Here is a 24,100-nt window from a genome sequence, read left to right on the forward strand (position 1 = left end):
AAACAGAAGTAGGGAGGGGTGGAGAGTAGGGAGGGGTGGAAGTAGGGAGGGGTGGAGAGTAGGGAGGGGTGGAGAGTAGGGAGGGGTGGAGAGTAGGGAGGGGTGGAGGGTAGGGAAAGGAAGGGAAGTGGAGGGTAGGGAAAGGAAGGGAAGTGGAGGGAAAAACAACAAATGTGGGAAAAACAAATGAAAAGCAAGTAGAGGGGGGCAATGTTTCGGGGGATGAACCCCCTTCTCTACAATTCTACATGCCGTTTTGTTCTCCAATGCAACTACAACACACATCACTGCGAAATGCTCAAAGAACTAGATTGGTCTAGGTGCAAAGTTCACCTTTCCTGTCTTGCCTTCAAATACTTTCTGGGCAAGCTACCCAGCTACCTGAACAAGCTCCTCACCCCTACCACATGCAGCACTTATCATCTGAGATCTGACTCCAAGGGACTGTTCATGGTCCCAAGGCTCAACAAAGTATCCGGCCGCTCCTCCTCCTCTTACCGTGCACCCCAAAACTAGAGCAACCTACCGGAGACTCTCACATCCGCCACCAGTCTAAGTTCTTTCAAAACTAAAGCTGTCTCACATTTTAATCTGGTCTGTAACTGTTACATACGCCTATAATATATATTATCTCTAACTGTGCATGCAATGTCTTGTATATAATGTATACCCTGCTCATTTATGTAACTATGTATTTGTAACCATGTATTTGTAACCATGCATTATTTGTCATATTAACTATTAACATATTAACGAGCGGTAACTCTCAATGTATTACTGCCTGGTAACACATCTTATAAATAAATAATAAAATGTAATACAGCGCTTTTCTCCCAATGGGACTCAGTGCTTCACAGTTACAGTTTAGGTGCGGGGTGTGCAGCACATAGGAATTTTTACAGACACCGTTTCAGACCTCTCACCCAGTTTTAGAAACAGCAGGTGCTATGAGCTGAATAAGGCGTTGGCCTTTGACAGGGGTGCAGACAGCTTTCCATGGGCCCAGAACTAAAGTTACCACCCCCCCAACCCCCCACGTGTCGGTGGCCTTGCGAGAACTCTCCCCCCAATTTCTCTTGGGCTGCGGCCAGGGTGGAGCGACTCACTCGCACTCTGCGCGATTAGATTGGTGACTCTGGATGCACATGTCCAACGTGCGTCTGCGTGCTCGCGTGCACGTGCGCTCGCTGCTTTGCGAGACAGACAAATTTGATTTGGCTGCTCGCTGACGCGTCACGTGAGCGGTTCGCCAATGAGAGCGAACCAGCTCCGTCACGGCCGTGCCCCCCGACACGCTCCCAACCCCTGCGCGCCAGGAATCGCCTGGCCAAGCAGAGCGCATGACGTCACGGCGCTCGAGCACCAGCGCACGCTCCCAGCATGGCCACAACCTTACACTCCCCCCTTTCTCACAAACCTCTTTGCTCTCACCCCCCGTCACCCTTTCTTCCCCCCCTCTCTTACACTTCCACCTCCCCCAACCTGTCCCTGGCTCATGTATTTCTCCCCCCCTCCTCAATATACGCACACACAATAAACCCCCCTCCTCAATCACCCACACCCACACACAATAAGCCTCCTCCACAAAACACACAATAAGCCCCCCTCCTCACTCACAAATAACCCCCTTCGCCAAACACACAAATAACCCCCTTCCCCAAACACACAAATAAGACCCATTACCCAAACACACACAAATAAGCCCCCCCCAAACACACACGCAAAAATAAGTGCCCCTCCCCAAACACACAAACAAGGGGCTTGGTAGGGTGCTATAAGGGGGGCTTACCTGGGGCCCTTGGATGGGCCTGTTGGAGCAGCAGGGCCAGTATAAGGCAGAGCCCAGCAGGCCCACCAAAGGGGCTGGGGAAGGGAGGGAAAGATGTGCGGTGCAGAGTAAAAGGGAGTGCTCTTCAGTCCTGCAGGAGGGAAAAGAGAAGGGTAGCAGCCAGGAAAGGGGAGGGCCCGTCTTGCCTGTAGAGCGGAAACTAGGGTGGCAGGCAGGGGGCCGGGTGCGTTTTAAGGCAAGTCAGTATTAATGCAGAAGGTTAACACCATTTACAGGGGAAGAGGTAGCAGGGAGGCGTTGGTGAGATCAGGTGTGTGTCTTAGTTCAGGCTTAGGGGAGATCCCCGGCAGCAGGAAGTTTGTGAATCAACTATTTTCTTTACGCTTATCACACCTTGAGAGCCAGTAAAGATTGAGGGAGGGGGCTTTGCCTGTGCAAACTCTTATTTAACACCCAGTGACTTCAGACCAAAGGGAGCAGCCGGAGGCTACCACACCCCTCCCAAGTCATCTCACCATGTTTAACAAACCAACTTTGAAAAAAGATTATGAATCACTTATAGGTGCCTGGTCTCCAGTGGAGACCCTCAGGGACCGGTGCTCTTTAATAGCTTTATTAGTGATATTACAATGGGTTAGGAGGGGAAAGTATGCCTTTTTGGAGATTGAACAAAGATTTGCAACAGGTTTGACACTCCAGGGAGGCGTTTTTTTATTTTTTTTGACTAATGATTTTGGTAAATTGGAGGAATGATTAAGAGGGCGGTAACTACAATGTATTGCCCCGGGGTGCAAAATAATGCACATCGGTCACAACAATCCAAAGGCAGGATACAGGCTTAATGGCGCTATAATGTCTTACTGCTATAGAGGAAAGGGACCTGGGAGTCATCATTTCAGGGGACTTAAAAGTAGACGAGCAATGTAACAGAGCAATTTAAACAGACAGTGGGATGTTATGTTGTATGAGGAGAGATATTAGCAGCAGAGGGAGGGGTGATCCCACTGTATAGGCCATTGGAGAGATCTCACCTAGAGTTGTGTACAATTCTTGAGACCAGATACCCCGAAAAGACGTAAATAAATTGGAGATTGTGCAAAAAAGGGGCCTACTAAGATGGTGCACAATATGCAGTATAAGGCTTATCATGAAAGAGTACAGGACCTTAATATGTACAGCTTAAAGCAGGGGTGCGCAAACATCTCGAGCTGCAGCTCCCGGCAGCGTTCGCGCCCTCCTCTCCTAAGACTCGGCGTCAAATGACGTTGCGGGTCATGTGATGTCACGTGACCCTGCCGCGTCATTTGACGCGTGTTACCATGGCGACGTGTTGCCGAAGACTGGGCAGAGACCAGGTAAGAGAGTTACAGAGGCCTCACGCCTCCCCCGGCATTTAAATGCCGTGGAGAAGAGCGCAGGACCTCTGTAACCGCCGCTGCCCCCCAAGAGATTCTCGCGTCCCCCTCCAGGGGGTGCGCCCTCCACTTAGTGCACCGCTGGCTTAAAGCATTAGTAACAGACAACCAGAGGGGCGTCACCTGTAGCCCCCAATCCCCGACCACTCCAGTAGCTCACTCTCCCGTGCAGAGGTAGTGGAGACGTTGCATCATAAATACTAGCCTGTGCTAATCACTACTTCCCAGTGCACGGAGAGGAGGGGACAGTATTCACCAGCGCGCCAGCATTAATGACACGGGTGCGTTGAACATCCCTTTGAGGATCAGGATTTTTACAACATGTATGGAATGATCTGGCTGTGAGAAGTGATGGCGCACTGGAGTGCAGTATCTTTCTTCTTTGTGTTGTGTTATTGTGAGTCTCTGCAGGTGCATTTTAGTTTGTAGTTTCATTCTGTTGTACAATCATACTGGTGTATACAAAATATGCGTCAGACAGAACCACCCAGTTTTTTTTTTTAAGGTAAATAATAATTATCAGTGCATAAAGACAACAAGGATCTCTCAATTCTTCAGAAATAAGAAAAGAGGTAAGAAGTACCAAGTAAATAGAAAAAAACATAGCTCTCTTTCATGAATGCACGTATAAAAACATAAAGGGAGTGGATAATACCAAAAAAAGGGGTGGGGGGTTCTAAATGGAAAGGCAATAATATGCAGTTAGAGGAAAAGAAACAAATACTTACCCACTCCTATCCAGACACACAAAGCAGAGAGATGCGCAAAAATTGAAAACAAAAGGGCAAGAGGCGTAAAAATGGGGGGTATACAAATAAACAGTACAGAAAAGAAGAAATCACTACCAAAAAGGAGATACAACTCAGGGTAAAGAAACTAAATGCAAAGGGGGGCAACGTTTCGAGAGGAAAACCCCCTTCTACTGACCCCTTCCCACGAGCCCATGTTGGTCCGTGGTACTTCCGTTCTCAGCTGAAAATTGAAAAATTCTTATTGAAGTAGAAACATCGGCGACTCCCCCTGTACAGGAACGGACGGTCCCTAATGGCGCATGCTGCTGTACATCCAGGAATGTGGTACATATGATTCAATGCTGCAACCGTGACCGAGAATGCTACACTGGTGAAACCAGCCAAAAATTACTATACAGAATGAACCTGCACAGATACATTAACGCACCATGAAGGAGGAAGATAGTTTACGCCAGTGAGAGATCGCTCTGAATAAATGGTGTGCACGTGGTTTGTCTGTATTACAGCAGTCACTATTCTAAAAAGCATTGTTTTTTCAACCAGGGTTCCCGGGCATCCCTAAAGGGTTCCCTGCAATTTTCAGGTCATTTGAAAATTGTACCAAATACAGAAGAATTTACAATGCATCTGATCTCAGACGCGCTATTAGAGAGGGTTGGGGTTCCTTACAATGCATCTGATCTCAGATGCCCTATTAGAGAGGGTTGGGGTTCCTTACAATGCATCTTATCTCAGACGCGCTATTAGAGAGGGTTGGGGTTCCTTACAATGTATCTGATCTCAGACGCGCTATTAGAGAGGGTCGGGGTTCCTTACAATGCATCTGATCTCAGACGCGCTGTTAGAGAGGGTTGGGGTTCCTTACAATGCATCTGATCTCAGACACGCTATTAGAGAGGGTCGGGGTTCCTTACAATGCATCTGATCTCAGACACGCTATTAGAGAGGGTCGGGGTTCCTTACAATGCATCTGATCTCAGACGCGCTATTAGAGAGGGTCGGGGTTCCTTACAATGCATCTGATCTCAGACGCGCTATTAGAGAGGGTCGGGGTTCCTTACAATGCATCTGATCTCAGACGCGCTATTAGAGAGGGTCGGGGTTCCTTACAATGCATCTGATCTCAGACGCGCTATTAGAGAGGGTTGGAGTTCCTTACAATATATCGGATCTCAGACGCGCTATTAGAGAGGGTCGGGGTTCCTTACAATGCATCTGATCTCAGACGCGCTATTAGAGAGGGTTGGGGTTCCTTACAATGCATCTGATCTCAGACGCGCTATTAGAGAGGGTTGGGGTTCCTTACAATGCATCTGATCTCAGACGCGTTATTAGAGAGGGTTGGGGTTCCTTACAATGCATCTGATCTCAGACACGCTATTAGAGAGGGTTGGGGTTCCTTACAATGCATCTGATCTCAGGCGCGCTATTAGAGAGGGTTGGGGTTCCTTACAATGCATCTGATCTCAGACACGCTATTAGAGAGTTGGGGTTCTACAAAATTTTATAATATAATTATTGGGTTCCTTAAACAAAAAAAGTTAGAAACCACTCCCATAAGGTCTGATAAGTGGTTGGACGTTTGGCAAATACTATCAAAAGCTACCATTTATTTTCAAACACCAACAAACCACAACTGCTACTGTTACCAAAAGCACTGGTGCAGGGTCACCACTTCACCTCTTCACTTTCAGGGGTCCTGAAAGTCACTGTAGGGTAAAGAGGGCTCCGATTTTTCAAACACCCAGCAACTTCAGGATTAGGTTAGCCCGTATTTTTTTAACATATGAACACAGAAAAGAAATCTGCACGCAGTTGGAAGCTGCAGATTATGTACACAGCCAAGAGGAACCATATGTATTAAAAGTGTTCCAAACCATCACGACTGAAACGACCTGCCTGTTACCTGAAATATATCTCAAGATTAAACCCATTTATGTTGATATCTTTTTATTTAAAAGAATCAGGAAACAGAAACTTGTTTTTTTAACGAGTGCGAGCCACCAAGAAAGGAAACCGAAAGCTGAATTTAAGAGCACACAAAAGAAAAGAAATGAAGCAGGGTTCGCTTTGCGTTTGCACTATACAAGATAGATAGGAGGGAAGAATTAACTCCCAATATTGGGTGCCTCCAATCAACACTCTCTCTCCAGCACTTATTTGCTTCTAATTGATTTATTTTGTATTGTTTGTAACGCGCCGCTCACCAAGAAACTCGTCACTAGAGCGCGTGTAGGAACATAGGGAGGACGCCCATCCCAGACCTACCACCGGGACATGCTGAAAGCAAACATATATGGGAACAACGAGGAAGACCAAGGAAGGGCGGGCAACACAAACGGGAGCAGGAAAGATGGCTGCCGGGGTATTGGGGTCTGTTTGCCAGGCTTTGTTTAAAAAGGAAGGTTTTTTATTCCTTTCTGAATGGAAGTAAAGCTTCCTGATTACTTAAAGCCGCGGGGAGCTGATTCCAGTCTCTGGTCGGTTCTTGGTGACGCTCTCACTCCCACCAGCTTTACCGACCTTAAACCGCGGCGCAATCAGTTGGGGGGCGATGGCCGATCTGAGAGTCCGGTTGGGGGAGTTACTGATTGGGCAGTTCTAAAGGTGTGGGGGTGGGGGGCTAGTCCATGGAAAGCCTTAAAGACGAGGGTCAAGCTTCAAATTAACCCTTTGCTCCCGCGGGAGCCAGTGCAGATCATTTAATAGTGGCGATATGTGGTCTCTCCTCACCTTGCCGGCTATAAGACAGGCTGTGGCGTTTTGTACCAACTGCAGGGCTTTGATATTATGTTTTTAGAGACCCACCATCAAAGAATTAGCAAAATCCAGTCTGGAGAGAACCACGGCCTGTGCTACTACCTGTAGATTGGTTTCCAATATATCACATGTTGACATGTCACTGTGTAAGATATGTGTTTACTAAGATTATGCTAACACACAGAGCTCTGGTGGGCAACATTACCACATCCTTTTTACAGGGCCCCTACTGATAACCAGCCCTGGGGGATGGGGGTGTCGCCAGGAGCGTGTAGGGGAGAAAATGGGAGTCACAAAAGTGAAACAGGAACAAAGCAGCAGAGCAAGAAACGAAACTTTCCTACATAACATAGGAGGAGGGGCAGGAGGAGACGGCAGTCTGCGGACAGAGGGAGACGGACAGAGACCAGAGACAGACAGGTCCAAGGACCAGAGACAGTCAGATCCAAGCTGCAGTGTCCCGGGCCCCAACTCCCCATCCCGGGCACAGCCCCAGAGGTGAGTGCTCTCAGAGACAGGTAAGACAGACGGTTCCGTGTCTCTGTGCCCAGGACATACCTGAAAACGAGAGGTAACTCTCAATGTATTACTTCCTGGTAACACATTTTATAAATAAATAAATGTGTCCGGGCATGCCACCTAATGTCAGCACTGTGTCATTCCCTAACCCCGGAGTACTCCCAAACCTCTGGCATTAACACATCTCCTGCTGGAGCGTGGGGATGCTGTATATAGGGGATTCCCCAAGTTTGGGCTGAGCCCTATTCTCGGTGTAGAAAATGTTGCTTGCACAGTATAGACCCAGAAAACAGCACCATGTGGAAACTGCACAATTACTCTCCTGCCAAGGATCTGTTCCCGGGTGTTGATTAACCCTCTCGGTGCCCGAGGAGGGTGAACTGCAGGAATCCCTGGCAAACAACGTGTTAATGTTTAACTACAATAATAGTTCCTAGTAATCAGGAAGTAGTTTTGCAGTGTGACTCCAGCTGCACTCCCTATATCAGGACTGTGGTTCTGTGGGGCCCCCGCAATATTCATCCCCCCCCTCCAACCAGCACCCGCCCCCCCCCCAACCAGCAAAAACCACCCTCCCCTCCAACCAGCACCACCCCCAACCAGCAACGAACCCGCCCCCCCCCAACCAGAATCAACCAGCACCCCCTCCCCCCTCCCCAACCAGCACCCCCTCCCCAACCAGCACCCCCTCCCCAACCAGCACCCCCTCCCCAACCAGCACCCCCTCACCCCCTCCCCAACCAGCACCCCCTCCCCAACCAGCACCCGGTATATTCACCCCACCCTACCTTTTTTAGTGGCTTCTTAAGGAAATGATACAGTTAGAACTTGGCAGTGTTTCCTTGGATCGCTTCACTGTATCAGCTCCATATAGAGGATTTATGCAACATAATAACATGACAATAAACCCCCGGATTCTGCACTGCTTGGTCTCGTGCTGGTAGAGTCAGTGTGAAGGCTCAAAGCAAACTGTGTCACGTGACATGCTTCTGTGTCAGGGTCACAGTGACTGACACATGCTCCCCCCCCTCTCTTTAACATGCCACCTTCACCAAACCTGATATTTAGAAGTGGACACCCCCTCCCCTCCTAACAAAAATGTCCCTGGCTCCGCCACATTCTCACCGAGCCCTGGGTTCTGCTCTTGATAGCAATGCCTGCATGTGAGCAGGGTCTGCGCGCGCGCTGCTTTGTGGGAAGTGCTGTGTTTTGCATACCCAGGCTGTTATCATCTCACATCGCACAGGCTTGCCCCCTCCTCCCATAGGGACATCTGGATGGTTTAAGGGTGAGTGAGTATGGGATCGGGTGAGTCTTGCTGGTAGGTTTGCATACTCACTGTTACTTGGTTATCGGTGCTCGGTATGATTTGTGTATCTGGCGCAATGTCTGTGAATACGGAAGTGCTGTGCCCAGGGCAGGGGACACGTGAGCATTGCATGCCCAGGGCAGGGGACACGTGAGCATTGCATGCCCAGGGCAGGGGACACGTGAGCATTGCATGCCCAGGGCAGGGGACACGTGAGCATTGCATGCCCAGGGCAGGGGACACGTGAGCATTGCATGCCCAGGGCAGGGGACACGTGAGCATTGCATGCCCAGGGCAGGGGACACGTGAGCATTGCATGCCCAGGGCAGGGGACACGTGAGCATTGCATGCCCAGGGCAGGGGACACGTGAGCATTGCATGCCCAGGGCAGGGGACACGTGAGCATTGCATGCCCAGGGCAGGGGACACGTGAGCATTGCATGCCCAGGGCAGGGGACACGTGAGCATTGCATGCCCAGGGCAGGAGACACGTGAGCATTGCATGCCCAGGGCAGGGGATAGGTGAGCATTGCATGCCCAGGGCAGGGGATAGGTGAGCATTGCATGCCCAGGGCAGGGGATAGGTGAGCATTGCATGCCCAGGGCAGGAGACACGTGAGCATTGCATGCCCAGGGCAGGGGACACGTGAGCATTGCATGCCCAGGGCAGGAGACACGTGAGCATTGCATGCCCAGGGCAGGGGATAGGTGAGCATTGCATGCCCAGGGCAGGGGACACGTGAGCATTGCATGCCCAGGCAGGGGGACACGTGAGCATTGCATGCCCAGGCAGGGGGACACGTGAGCATTGCATGCCCAGGCAGGGGGGCACGTGAGCATTGCATGCCCAGGCAGGGGGGCACGTGAGCATTGCATGCCCAGGCAGGGGGGCACGTGAGCATTGCATGCCCAGGCAGGGGGCACGTGAGCATTGCATGCCCAGGCAGGGGGGCACGTGAGCATTGCATGCCCAGACAGGGGGACACGTGAGCATTGCATGCCCAGGCAGGGGACACGTGAGCATTGCATGCCCAGGCAGGGGGGGCACGTGAGCATTGCATGCCCAGGCAGGGGGACACGTGAGCATTGCATTCCCAGGCAGGGGACACGTGAGCATTGCATGCCCAGGGCAGGGGACACGTGAGCATTGCATGCCCAGGGCAGGGGACACGTGAGCATTGCATGCCCAGGCAGGGGGACACGTGAGCATTGCATGCCCAGGCAGGGGGACACGTGAGCATTGCATGCCCAGGCAGGGGGACACGTGAGCATTGCATGCCCAGGCAGGGGGACACGTGAGCATTGCATGCCCAGGCAGGGGGGACACGTGAGCATTGCATGCCCAGGCAGGGGGACACGTGAGCATTGCATGCCCAGGCAGGGGGGACACGTGAGCATTGCATGCCCTGAGGTAGGAGTGTCTCCATCCCCTTGGTGTTAAGGATGAAGCTTCCCTGTAATACAAGGAACATGCCATGTACTGGCTTGTATACATTGTAACCTGCCCTGTCACACACCCTCTGATGCCTGAGGCCGAGATAATAATCTAATTAGTGTATATTTGGCTCTTTGTGTCTGCTTTTACAAGGTTAGTGAACTGGAAGCCATACATTTTGGCTCAGCAAGATGCTCTGAACACTGGAGGTTGGATGGAACCAGGCCCCATGTGTTATCTTTTCTCAATAGGAAAAACAGGGCTGTAATGATTCCTAGTTGTAAAATCAGCTGACCCAATCACCATGAACCACCGATACCTCAGAAGTCTAGTTCAAACATTCATTTTTTGATAACCTAACTAGTACCTGGATGTACATAATTTAGTTTTGTATTGTAATGTCCTTTAAAAACAGTTTATCTTCCATTTACGCCTATTTTCCAATTTGGGAGTTTTGATTGCTGCTTATTAAAGGAGGAGCATCTGGAGTGACTTCAGATATTGATAACAATTTCACGCCAGGTTCAATGTGGCGTATCGCACCCTGATCTGCTATTGATTTGAATGGCAGTTATGCCGAATCATGAAATTGTATTTTATGTCTTTCAATTAGACTGTAAGCTCCTCGGAGCAGGGACTCCTCTTCCTTAATGTCTAAAGCACTTATTCCCATGATCTGTTATTTATATTATCTGTTATTTATTTGATTACCACGTGTATTACTGCTGTGAAGTGCTATGTACACTAATTAATGGCGCTATATAAATAAAGACATACAATACATTATAGCGCCATTAATGTACATAGCGCTTCACAGCAGTAATACACGTGGTAATCAAATAAATAACAGATAATATAAATAACAGATCATGGGAATAAGTGCTTTAGACATTAAGGAAGATGAGTCCCTGCCCCGAGGAGCTTACAGTCTAATTGGTAGGTAGGGAGAACGTACAGAGACAGTAGGAGGGAGTTCTGGTAAGTGCGTCTGCAGGGGGCCAAGCTTTATGTATCAGGTGTATAGTATTAGCCACAGTGCTATTCATATGCTTCTTTAAGCAAATATGTCTTAAGGTGGATAGAGAGGGTGCTAGTCGGGTATTGAGGGGAAGGGCATTCCAGAGGTGTGGGGCAGTCAGTGAAAAAGATTTAAGGCGGGAGAGGGCTTTAGATACAAAGGGGGTAGAAAGAAGACATCCTATGATGCACTGCGTCTGACCTTAGTAAATCTCCGAAAAGATGTACATGGAGGACAGTTATAATAAGGCGGGAGAAAATGATGCAACTTAGACTAAGTGCTAAATCAATGTCCATTTTATAAAACTGTTCCCCCCCCCACCCCCCCCCCATTAAAAGTACTATTTGTGTTCACTGACACATCCACCTGCATTGTTATTGGTAACTGGCTACATATGTTTATTTATAAGACAGTGGTTGCCACACAATCATATGTGGAAACTTGTTAGCCCAGAAACACATCACTCTGCTCACAAACCAGGAAGTGTTAGCAAATATGCAACCTATTTCCATATTACCTTACTGGGACACACACACCGTGAGGGGGTAATTATACAAAAGAGGGATATTTGCACCGGAGCTAGAAAGTAAACACTACATTCAATTCGGCATCAAAAGTGAAAGTAAACATGTCACCATATCCCGGCGGGTCATTGTCTGGCTGCCAGAGCTTTCTGTCTCGTGACTCTAGTCGTCCTGCTTTGAAATGACTGGTGTATCGCGTAAGCTTTCTCTTGTACGATCCTTGTTTGACAGGTGGCTGGAAGAAATCTAACCCTGGACGCTGCTCCCACCTTCCAGGATGAAGTGTGGGGCGTGTGGCCATGTGTCGCAGGACTCAACCCCCAAATTCTGCAGCGAGTGCGGAGCACGGATGGTTCTCCCGGTCGGCAGTACGGAAATCCAAGGTACAGACTTGGTGCTTTTGTTTTGTGTCAGGCCCTTAAAGCAACATCTCCCTCTCTAGCTATCTAATCTATCTCGCAACCCCCTTATAACGCTGTGCTTGGGGTCCAAAGAATCACATTGCGTTATAAACGGATCATGTTAGAAATAATGTGCAATTGTATGCATTGTACAATAAAGTATTTACGATACCAATAATAGTGTTGTAAAGTATTCATAAATATGAAAATTGGGAGCCATGCTTGCATTGCGTTATAAGGGGATTCGCTTTGTAACAGATTGCGTTTAACGGGGTTGCGGTGTGTGTGTGTGTGTGTGTGTGTGTGTTAACACACACACGTCTGAAATTAATTGGACACTGATGCAAGTTTTTGTTATTTCAGCTGTTTACCAAAATAAATTCAAGTTAGTTTAATAGTGAATATGGGATTAAAGTGCAGTGTATCAGCTTTAATTTGAGGGTATTCACATCCAAATTGGAGGAAGGGTTTAGGAATTACATCTCTTTTGAATATGTATCCACCTCTTTTTCAAGGGACCAAAAGTAATCGGACAATTGACTCAAAATCTGTTTCATGGACAGGTGTGGGCTATTCCTTCGTTATTTTATCATTAATTAAGCAGGTAATAGGGGGCCTATGCAGAGAGCAGCGCTATTTTGAAATTCGCCATTTTTTGGAGAAAATCGCGCAGAAAGCAGCAGAAAATGGCGAGTTCCGAAAAACGCGCCAATTTTTCTTTTCTATTTGTAAAACTCGCCTCGCGGCTGGCGAGAACCTCAATCTCGCCAGTTTTAAAAATATCCGTATGCAGAGAGGCGCGAACGGCATCTAGCGGCTGTTCGCGCCAATAAAATGGCGCGATTGTCTCCGTTTTGCCTCGCCAAAAAATACTGCCGCTCGCGGCCATTGCAAAGGGAAAAAAAAAGGCGCGAATTTGTTTTAACACATTTCTGAAGCGCGCATCTCGCCAATTTAAACTCGCCACACGCATCCATGTTAAACATAGCAGAATTCGCACTTTTCTGCATATGGAGATTAAAACTCTCCAAAAAAGCTACTTTTTAATAAATTCGCCAATTTTAAAATTCGCTGCTCTCTGCATAGGCCCCTAGGTCTGGAGTTGATTCCAGGTGTGGCATTAGCATTTGGAAGCTGTTGCTGTGAACCCACAACATGCGGTCAAAGGAGCTCTCAATGCAAGTGAAACAGGGCTGTAAGAAAATCCATCGGAGAGATAGCAGGAACATTAGGAGTGGCCAAATCAACAGTTTGGTACATTCTGAGAAAAAAAGAACGCACTGGTGAGCTCTGCAACACAAAAAGGCCTGGACGTCCACGGAAGACAACAGTAGTGTATGATCGTAGGATCCTTTCCATGGTAAAGAAAAACCCCTTCACAACATCCAGCCATGTGAAGAACACTCTCCAGGAGGTAGGCATATCATTATCCAAGTCTACCATAAAGAGAAGACTTCACAAGAGCAAATAAAGAGGATTCACCACAAGGTGCAAACTAATCATAAGCCTCAAGAATAGAAAGGCCAGATTAGATTTTGCCAAACAATATCTAAAAAATCCAGCCCAGTTCTGGAACAGCATTCTTTGGACCGATGAAACTAAGATCAACCTGTATCAGAATGATGGGAAGAAAAAAGTATGGAGAAGGCTTGGAACGGCTCATGATCCGAAGCATACCACATCATCTGTAAAATACAGTGGAGGTAGTGTGATGGCATGGGCATGCATGGCTTCCAATGGCACTGGGTCACTAGTGTTTATTGATGATAAGACAGAAGCAGCCGGATAAATTCTGAAGTGCATAGGGATATATTGTCTGCTCAGATTCAGCCAAATTCAGCGAAGTTGATTGGACGGCGCTTCACTTTGCAGATGGACAATGACCCAAAACATACTGCGAAAGCAACCAAGGAATTTTTTAAGGCAAAGAAGTGGAATATTCTGCAATGGCCGAGTCAATCACCTGATCTCAACCCGATCGAGCATGCATTTCACTTGCTGAAGACAAAACTAATGGCAGAAAGACCCAACAACTGAAGACAGCTGCAGTAAAGGCCTGGCAAAGCTTCACAAAGGAGGAAACCGCGTTTGTTGATGTCCATGCGTTCCAGACTTCAAGCAGTCATTGCCTTCAAAGGATTCTCGACAAGTATTAAAAATGAACATTTTATTTATGATTGTGTTAATTTGTCCAATTACATTTGAGCCCCTGAAATAAGGGGACCGTGTATAAAAATGGTTGCAATTCCTAAACGTTTCATACGATATTTTTGTTCAACCCCTTGAATTAAAGCTGAAAGTCTGCACTTCTGTTGCATCTCGGTTGTGTCATTTCAAGTCCATTGTGGTGGCGTACAGAGCCAAAATTATTAAAATTGTATCAGTGTCCAAATATTTCCAGACCTAACTGTGTGTAATAAATAAATAATAATAAAAAAATACACACATACACATACATACACACACATATATATATATATATACACACATATATATAGACACATATATATACACACAGTGGTCGACAAATCACCAAAAAATCTACTCGCCACCTAGTACCACACGTGTGCTGCTTGGGCCAATAGGCGCTCGCCACGATGTTAAATCCACTCGCCCGGGGCGAGCAGATGTATAGGTTTGTCGAACACTGTATATTTTACCAGGCAGACCAGGAAATCCAAGACCACGAAGTAGGGAAGAGGCAGCACACTTGGTAATGTCAATAAGAATTGTATTCAATAGCAGGCACAATCACCTGTGATATTACCAAGTGTGCTGCTTCTTCCCTACTTCGTGGTCTTGGATTTCCTGGTCTGCCTGGTGAGGAGCCTGGAATTATACCTTCCTTATAGGACAAGCACCTGCCTACTTATGTATTTGTGTGCCATCTGTTCTCACACTAATATATGTATGTATGTGTATATGTGTGTGTATATATGTGTGTGTGTGTGTGTGTGTGTATATATATATATGTGTGTGTGTGTGTGTGTATATATATATATGTGTGTGTGTGTGTGTGTGTGTGTGTGTGTGTGTATATATATATATGTGTGTGTGTGTGTATATATGTGTGTGTGTGTGTATATATATGTGTGTGTGTGTGTATATATATGTGTGTGTGTGTGTGTATATATATGTGTGTATATATATGTGTGTGTGTGTGTGTGTGTGTATATATATATATGTGTGTGTGTGTGTGTGTATATATATGTGTGTGTGTGTGTGTATATATATGTGTGTGTGTGTGTGTGTATATATATGTGTGTGTGTGTGTGTGTATATATATGTGTGTGTATATATGTGTGTGTGTGTGTGTGTATATATATGTGTGTGTATATATGTGTGTGTGTGTGTGTGTATTGTGACAGAAACCAGGGGATGGTAATAAATTCCGTATATAGGGCTCCCAGGATACTAGACAGTTTCTATCCTGTTTGGCCTGGGAGTGCAGCCTTATAATACATACACTCCATCCCACAGTTTGGCAAGCGCTGGAACTGAGGGATGAGAGATCCAGACCAGAGTTTGTCTGCTGCCTGATTTCTGTCACCTGTCATGCTAATTAGGAATCAGGTATGAAAGACTGATTTCCTGTTTGCTCTGGTCTCCCCACAAGAGCCAGGAGGCTGGAAGGCTGCTGAACTACAGAGGGGAGAAGCCTCTTCCCCAAACAGGTTCAATCTTTCTGTTCATTTGTGTAAGACTGCAAAAGTACCGTGTTTTGATGTTGGAAGTGGAAAAGCCACTTCCAACCCTGAGTCAGGGATATCTAAGTTAAGTTATCGCTCAGGTGAGCAGCTTTTCTTTTGATCTGTTTTCTGTTGTATGCACTGTGGCAGTCTCAGTGCCTGGGACTGAATAAACCAGGCATAGCCTGTTTAAAGGAACAGTACGTGACGCCTCATCATTTAACCTACCCTAAAAGACCGTGTTCTAAACAGTCCCGGACAAACGACGGAGCCCCGGAGTAAGCCGTTTGTCACAGTATATATATGTGTGTGTGTGTGTGTATATATATGTGTGTGTGTGTGTGTGTATATATATGTGTGTGTGTGTGTGTATATATATGTGTGTGTGTGTGTGTGTATATATATATGTGTGTGTGTGTGTGTGTGTGTGTGTGTGTGTGTGTGTGTGTGTATATATATATATATGTATGTGTATGTATGTTTTTCACATGTCTTAGGCAGGTCTGCAACCCTGCCTTTCAAAATTATCACCCAGCATACAGTGTTTCCACTGCAGCAAGGGATTCTGGGAAATTACATGCAAATGAGCACACCGTGTCACTTTTTGCCAGGGAAACCATTGTTACATGGAGCCTATATAAGCTAATGCTAGCTGTTAACACAGCTTTAAAGCACAACCTGGGAATGGGATGCAAAGCCAGAGAAACCATGGTTTCCTGCCTAAGGGGGAGTCCCCAGACAGCACTGTAGCACGCGCGCCCGGCGGGGTTGGCGGCGCGTGCACAGCTCTGCACTGCGGTCTCAGGGGGGAGAGAGTGAGCGTTTGCGACTGGAGGGGGCGTGGCGGTGAGTTTGCAGGGGCGTGGCCATGACCTCACGCGGCTGATTCGCCCTCATTGGCTAAACCGCCGGCGGGGGTTGTGGCCACGCCTCCGTCGCAAACTATGAGTTTAAATTTGCCTGCCTGCCTGAAAACCTGTCGCGCACCGCTGAGGAAAGGTGTGCGACAGGGTAATAACTTGGACTGGCTTGGCTGGGGGGGGCGGAGCTTGAACACACTGCGCACGCCGTAGAAGGGATTGGGGCCGCCCCCTAAGAATGTGAATGTGCTCACAAGTGATCTTTTTATTTGCCATATGCAATATGGTGGAGGTTTCTTGTTGCCTTTTTCACCCACCATAACTCAAAACGTGATTGTGTGTGGGTGTGTGTGTGTGTTGTTGTTGTTGTGGTGACTAAAACCCTCCACCGTATAGCATATAAAAATATTACTTGTGAGCACATTTACAGGTCTGCCACCCTGCTTTTCACCATTATCACCAAGCATAGTGTTTCCACTGCAGCAAGGGATTCTGGGAAATGACATGCAAATGAGCAAACAGTGCCATTCCACCTTTTTGTCTCAAGCCCATATGACATGGACACCCCTAAGCCAATGCATGCTGCTTTAAACACAGCTTTTAAACATAGCCTGGGGCCTGTCTGTCGGAAATAAACCCGACTTGATCTATATGTATCAGGCTTGGGAGTATGGGGGTCAGTCTATTTGCCAGAATTTTGCTGAACAGTTTTAGATCCGAATTAAGGAGGTTAAGATTAAGATTAATTAAGATTAAGGAGATTAAGCGGGTTGTTCCCAACATAGCTATATGATCAAATGGGCAGAAGATTTGAATACAGAGATAGATAGAGAAGACTGGGAGGACATTTGGGAGGTAGCTGCAAAAACGTCAATCTGTACCACTATCAAAGAGAATATTTATAAAATTCTATTTCATTGGTACCTAACCCCGAGCAGGCTGGCTAAGATCTTCCCCGGGTCCCCGGATTTGTGCTGGAGGGGATGCGGGCAAAAAGGAGATATGGTTCATATATTGGTGGAGTTGCCCAAAAATTCAGGTATTCTGGGTCATGATACAAACATTGATCAGAGAGTACCTAGGGGTGGAGGTTGAGGTGGAACCGCTGACCATGGTGCTGGCCAAACCAATAGATGAATTAGGAACGGCAGAAAGTAAGATGATCACTCATGTAATGACGGCTGCCCGCTGTGTTATTGCGGCTGCCTGGAAAAAGGTGAATGCGCCTTCTAGGCAGACGGTCCTACGGAGACTAAGGGAAATAAAGATGATGGAGCTCCTCACAGCACAGTTGAACCAGAAAACTGACAAATTTCACAAAATTTGGGAAATATGGCCAGGAAACTAGGGACCCCATAGAAATAAATACAGAATACAATTCTTCTTTTCTACGTTCTTCTCTTTCCTTTGTTAAGCCCATGAGAGACGCACACGGAAGCGGCTGCTTCCCTAACACAACCGGAAATAGGAAGACAGACCACACTTATTCAAAAACCGTGTTATAGCAACTATTTTATTTCAGTAATGATGACGAACTGTTAATGCCCTTTGTTGTATGGACAAGTGACACTGTTAAAACATCACATGTATTCCAAGACTATATATTTGTTATGTCTCTCTAAAACAATAAAAAAAATTGAAAAAAACAAACAAAAAACATAGCCTGGGATGAGATACAAAGCCAGTAAACCCACTCACAGACAGACAGTTTCGACCTTGTGGGTCTCATCAGTGTGAGGTTGGTTGTGCTGGCTTTGTTTGTTTGAGACATGAGTAGGTCTTCACCACACATTATTACCACACATCATGGGGGAAGAAAGACTGGGGGGGAGGGGAGAGAGACACGGGGGGGACGGGAGAGAGACACGTGGGGGAGGGGAGAGAGACACGTGGGGAGAAGGGAGAGAGACACATGGGGGGAGGGGAGAGAGACACACGGGGGTGGAGAGAGACACACGGGGGTGGAGAGAGACACGGGGGAGAAGAGAGACACACGGGGGGAAGAGAGACACGGGGGGAGAGAGACACACGGGGGGGAAGAGAGACACACGGGGGGGTAAGAGAGACACACGGGAGAGAGAGACACGAGGGGGGAGAGAGACACACGGGGGGGGGAAGAGAGACACACGGGGGGGAGAGAGACACACGGGGGGGAAGAGAGACACACGGGGGGGAAGAGAGACACACGGGGGGGGAAGAGAGACACACGGGGGGGGAAGAGAGACACACGGGGGGGGAAGAGAGACACACGGGGGGGGGAAGAGAGACACACGGGGGGGGAAGAGAGACACACGGGGGGGGAAGAGAGACACACGGGGGGGGGGGGAAGAGAGACACACGGGGGGGGGAAGAGAGACACACGGGGGGGAAGAGAGACACACGGGGGGGAAGAGAGACACAGGGGGGGGGAAAGAAAGACACACGGGGGGAGGGAAGAGAGACACATGGGGGGGGGAAGAGAGCAACCAGAGGGATGCAGTCCCAGTGCAATAAAATGTCCAAAAGTGCTCGCAGCGCAATTGTTAGTTCTGAAAGTGAAGTTTTTTTCCTGCCTGCTGGGGGGGGGGGGGGGAAGGAAGGGGGGGCTGTTGCACTTACCTTGTAGTTGGAAACACAATGGGGCAGCAGCAGGCAGGTTCTCTCCTTCAAGCCTTGCTGGAGTGACGTCAGGGACCCCCCCCCCCCCAACGTGCATGATGTCACCCTACCTTGACCTCAGAGACCGCGAGAGCCAAGGCGCGCCCCGTGGTCAGGCAAGGGAGCCAATGAGAGCCAAGACCCGCCCCGCAGTCAGCCAATGAGAGAGCTTGACAGGCAATGACGGCCAATGAGATCGCGCACAAACACACAGACAAACAGATTTTGAGTTTTATATATATAGATGAACTTCCTGGCACAATTGAAGGAGTCTGTTACTTGGTCCTGGGAGAAGGAGCATTTCGTTGGAGAGTTATTTGGCAAACGAAAGGCATTACTATGGCATGAGCCTGATGTATCCATATTATGTAAAGTTTACATATTTGACCAGTGTCCTTTTGTGAGAACGTGTACTATACAAATCTAATTAAAAGCAATCGGTTGTTACTGTTGCTGTAATGTGTACGGTTATTAACTTTACACATGCAAATAAAATAAATACGTTTGTTTTATCTGATACCCATCTCCTTTAGGAGACGGAGGCACGCCTCTACCCTCTATCTCTGATCTGGGGAAAGAACTGAGAGTAGAGGAAGTCTATACTACCAACGGGAGAGGGAACGACCTGCAACAGGCATCAAATGTGCACGTGGACAAGCCTTCCTCATTGGAAGATGGTTTAACTGATCCACCAGCAAAGAAAGTAAGGATAACTGTGAATTAATCTATGAAACTGGTGCACAGAAAACAAGAACAACAATTGTAAATGCTTTGAAACAAACATTTTAGTAGTTCTGGTGAGACTTTACCCAAAATACTGTTCATGATATTGTATGTCTTTATATAGCGCCATTAATGTACATAGCGCTTCACAGTGGTACACTTGACAATCCATATAAATAACTACAAGTAACACATCATTGGAATAAGTGTATCAGACATAAAAGTAATGTTGTGGAAGAGGAGTCCCTGCTCCGAAGAGCTTACAATCTAATTGTTAGGGCGAACGTACAGAGACAGGAGGAGGAATTCTGCTAAGTGCGTCTGCAGGGGTCCAAGCTTTATGTATCATGTATAGTATTAGCCACAGTGCTACTCGTATGCTTCTTTAAGCAAGTGTGTCTTAAGGTGGTGTATAGCGAGGGGGCTAGTCGGGTATTGAGGGGAAGGGCATTCCAGAGGTGTGGGGCAGTCGGTGAGAAGGGTTTGAGGTGGGAGAGGGCTTTAGATACTGTACAAAGGGTGTAGAGCAAAGACATCCTTTAGCAGAACACAAGAGTCGGGATGGTGCATAGCGAGAAATTAGGGCTGAGATGTAAGGAGGAACCCTGCTAAACTAAAGTTATCCAGAAGATTAAAGGATTCACATAGAGATTTATATTTTTAGGAATACAATATCCTGCTGCCGGTTTGCCACTTCCATTTGCATTTAACATTCCACATTTTCATATTGCAGAAAAAGAAGAAGAAGAAGAAGAAAAAGAAAGGCGCCAACAATGATTCCCACACTCAAAATTCATTGGCATCGGTTACTTCTAGTTTGGAAAGTTGCAGCTTTGAAGAAAAACCGAGAGATGAAATGGTGTCCCAAGATGATCTGATCAGCAAGAAAACTGCTCAGAGTGAAAACATCAGCCCCTCACCTTCCAGTCAAAATGATATTCCAGTGATTCATACCAAAACTTCACTCCACGGTGCTGACAAAAACTCTGCGGTAATGCACACAGCACATGAAGATCTGAAGGTCACAATACATTCTGAATGCAGGACCAATATTCCGAGTGCAGAGGAAAATACTCCTTCCACACCGGTTCAAAAAGAAGCAGAATGCCCCATATCGGCTGAAGAAAAACGTAAAGATGATACTCCCAGTGAGAAGGATCTGAAATGTCAAACTGAAGATGGAAATGGTAATCCCAAGGAAGCCACAAAGAAGAACACGATATCTAAAAAAGGGAACAACAAAAAGGAGGCTTCCAGTCAAGCTAATCCAGAAGATACCACTGCCGTCAAGGAGCAGAAGGATACAGAATCTCAAAATAAGAATGTCAAAAAAAATCAGAAAACCAAAGGACCTCCAGAAAGGAAGACTTCTAGCAATGTTAATCTAGAGAACAGCACTGCCACAGAGAAGCAAAAGGATAAGGAATCTAAAAACGAGGCTGAAAACCTCAAGCAAGCTACTGAAAAGGAGACTTCTAGTGACATAAGTGTAGAAAGTGCCACAGAAACAAAGCGAGAAATGGAATCTAAAAATAAGAACAAAAACGAGAGCAGCAGGGAAGCTCCGGTAAGCGGCACTTCCAGCAACTCGAATCCAGAAGACACCACGACCTCCAACACGCAAACGGCCAAGGGATCAAAAAACAAGAAAAACAACAAAGCCAGTGAGCGCCACAAGGAAGATCCCAAAAACAAAACCACCGAGAGCCACAAGGAAGATCCCAAAAACAAAACCACCGTGAGCCACAAGGAAGATCCCAAAAACAAAACCACCGTGAGCCACAAGGAAGATCCCAAAAACAAAACCACTGAGAGCCACCAGGAAGATCCCAAAAACAAGACTGTGGATTCTGAGGCGAATAAGAGGAGCCAATTCGATTCTAACAAAGTAAGGAGGGGATTCAAGCGCCATTGTGTTGTTGGCAAAAATTACCATAGCCCTGTTGCCTGTTACACTGCTTCTATTTTATGACCCAGCTTATAAAATGTAAAAATAATTTGTCACTTGTTGGGCTTTCCACTAATTCCCAAACTCTATGATAAATCATGCTGCACCATTGTCAGGCTTCTACACTGAATCGCATCTCTTCTATTGTCAACATAAAGTATTCACATGAACATGTCTGATATATTGGCAACACAATATACTTGAACACAGGTTATTCACATGTAGTTTATTCACTGTATAAACATGACACCACTTCCACCCCTGATTTGAGTGTAATAACATCTTCACACAGAAGGACAACGTGGAGAAACAGGAGAAGAACCAACTGGAGGGAGCGGCGGGTGAACGCGCCTCAAGCGGCAAAAACGCACAAAATCCAGAGCCCGCAAACAAACAAGCAGATTACATAAGGTAAGGGTACAAATACAGGGCTTTATAATGTGTAATGTAGTTTGGTAGTGTCCCCGATACTTTATGGGCTGTGATAACTTTGAATGGACAATCCTATTAATTGTACAAGGTTTTGTAGTGCATACGTCTTGGAGATTGCAGAGGTCTTGTCATCCGCTGTTTCTAGTGCTCCAGAAATAACCTGATTTGCTATTCCATAAATTACGATGTAAAATGCAATACTGCATTACTGGAATCTGTCTTTGCTCTGGAAAAAAACAGGAATAACCATTTGATAAATCATACCTAGGGTTATCAATGCCCATCAACTCTCAATTTGTATAAATCCTAAAAACACAAATTGCATTGGACGTATAGTATACAGGCTGGTGAAAAACATGCACTTGCATCTTACTTGTTTTTAAATGGTTTAGTAGCTGGCACATAATTAGGGAAAATTCTGTTTCTGCTTTTTATAATTACTGATAATATTGGAGGGTAAAGCTTTTGTAGTTTACTGTATCTTAAAAATGGAAGTGTCACTCATTATTATTATATTTAACCATTGTTATATATATATATATATATATCTATATCTATATCTCTCACCCGACTGAACGCCTGGTATAGGCCCTGCTGAAGCAGACCGAAACATTGGTTTCCCTTTTGGACTACAATACAATATTTTTTTTTCTTCACTATTCCCAGTGCTGTCTCATTGCCAAGCATTCAGTCTGGTAATGTTGTTGATATTATGATACGTGCATACACCATTACTTTTTGTAAATGTACTTTTTACGTGCGCCTAATTCATGCTACGTTGTGATATATGTATATGTTTTCAATGATTTTGCTAAAGATCTGAGCGTAAGGCTGGGAACTGAACCGTCAAGCTCATGCGTTCCAGACAAGCAGCTTAACCACTGTTCTGTGTCTCATCTTCAATAATGATTTTTATCATAATCATGTTTGTGGGGTTTGGTGCCTAATCTAGAGTTTTATAAATGCAGCTAATGCCATTAAAAACCTTAAAGTATTAAATAACTATATGTTTTTATTTGCGTTTGGTCTTGTCAACTGTTCTATAAATATCAAACCTAAGATACTTAATGAGATGTATTCATGTTCTCTTTTGTCTCTAGATCAGTAAATCCAGCAGACCTTGTTACTGTCTATTTCCATGTCATTGTTTCCAAGGACTTCAAGCTTAATTCTGAAAAAGATGGAGTGATCGTGAGAGCAGAAAGAATGACAGGGTATAAGAATTGGAAAGATACTGTCTGTCAGATGGTTTTCACCAGGTAAATACCTCAATCTAGCCCACGTATGAAGATACTGGAGTGGGGCACACTGGTTATTGGGGAATAAAGACTTGCTACAAATATGTCAGTAGAAAGTTGGAGTAAGATATGGCTCTTATACATTTTGGATGTTCTCTATCAAAGCCTCTCAGCTGCAAAACTGGTGACGAGGGGCTGGCAAAAACCGCCCCAAATTTATCACAGAAAAATATTCCGATTGATTTCAATAGACATGGTGTCTGATAAATCTGGTGCTTGTTTCTATAACTCGGTTTATTAGGAAGCAGGCTTATGATAAATGAGCCACATAATGGAGAGATCTGCTTTTATATGTTGCTTTTACCTTCTTTAGGGATCTGAAAGAGCATGGGTTGCTGTATGAAGGCCAAACTAACATTCCTAAGCAGAATCTGGATACATACATCCCATATAAATATGTGGTTTTGCGTAGCAATAATATCAAGGAAGCTGAGTACGAGTACATTTACAAGCTTGATCATACAGAGGGGACTCATGTAAATCGTTGTCTGCACATACCATCAGAAAGTGTCTGTCAAAGAGGTAAGATGCAACTATTTATAACGCTTGCGTAGGGGGAATTTATACATATGATTCTTTGATGGTTGTGCA

General features: G+C 46.2%; 1 protein-coding gene across 3 annotated transcripts in view; it reads left to right on the forward strand.

The window, feature by feature from the left end:
- Window positions 1-7,053: 7,053 nt before the first annotated feature.
- Window positions 7,054-24,100, forward strand: part of RNF213 (ring finger protein 213) — a 72,409-nt gene continuing 55,362 nt past the window's right edge. Inside the window, exons 1-7 of one of the 3 annotated variants that reach the window (XM_075580034.1) lie at window positions 7,054-7,234; window positions 11,753-11,904; window positions 19,642-19,811; window positions 20,565-21,719; window positions 22,072-22,190; window positions 23,312-23,470; window positions 23,823-24,031. In XM_075580034.1, coding sequence (XP_075436149.1) covers window positions 11,799-11,904; window positions 19,642-19,811; window positions 20,565-21,719; window positions 22,072-22,190; window positions 23,312-23,470; window positions 23,823-24,031 — 1,918 coding nt within the window. In that variant the 5' untranslated portion in view covers window positions 7,054-7,234; window positions 11,753-11,798. Of the gene's footprint in view, window positions 7,235-8,372; window positions 8,524-11,752; window positions 11,905-19,641; window positions 19,812-20,564; window positions 21,720-22,071; window positions 22,191-23,311; window positions 23,471-23,822; window positions 24,032-24,100 lie in introns of those variants that run through there. The other 2 variants (XM_075580033.1, XM_075580035.1) reach the window with 2 other exon arrangements.

Source organism: Ascaphus truei, chromosome 22, assembly GCF_040206685.1.
Source record: "Ascaphus truei isolate aAscTru1 chromosome 22, aAscTru1.hap1, whole genome shotgun sequence".
NCBI classification, from domain to species: domain Eukaryota; kingdom Metazoa; phylum Chordata; class Amphibia; order Anura; family Ascaphidae; genus Ascaphus; species Ascaphus truei.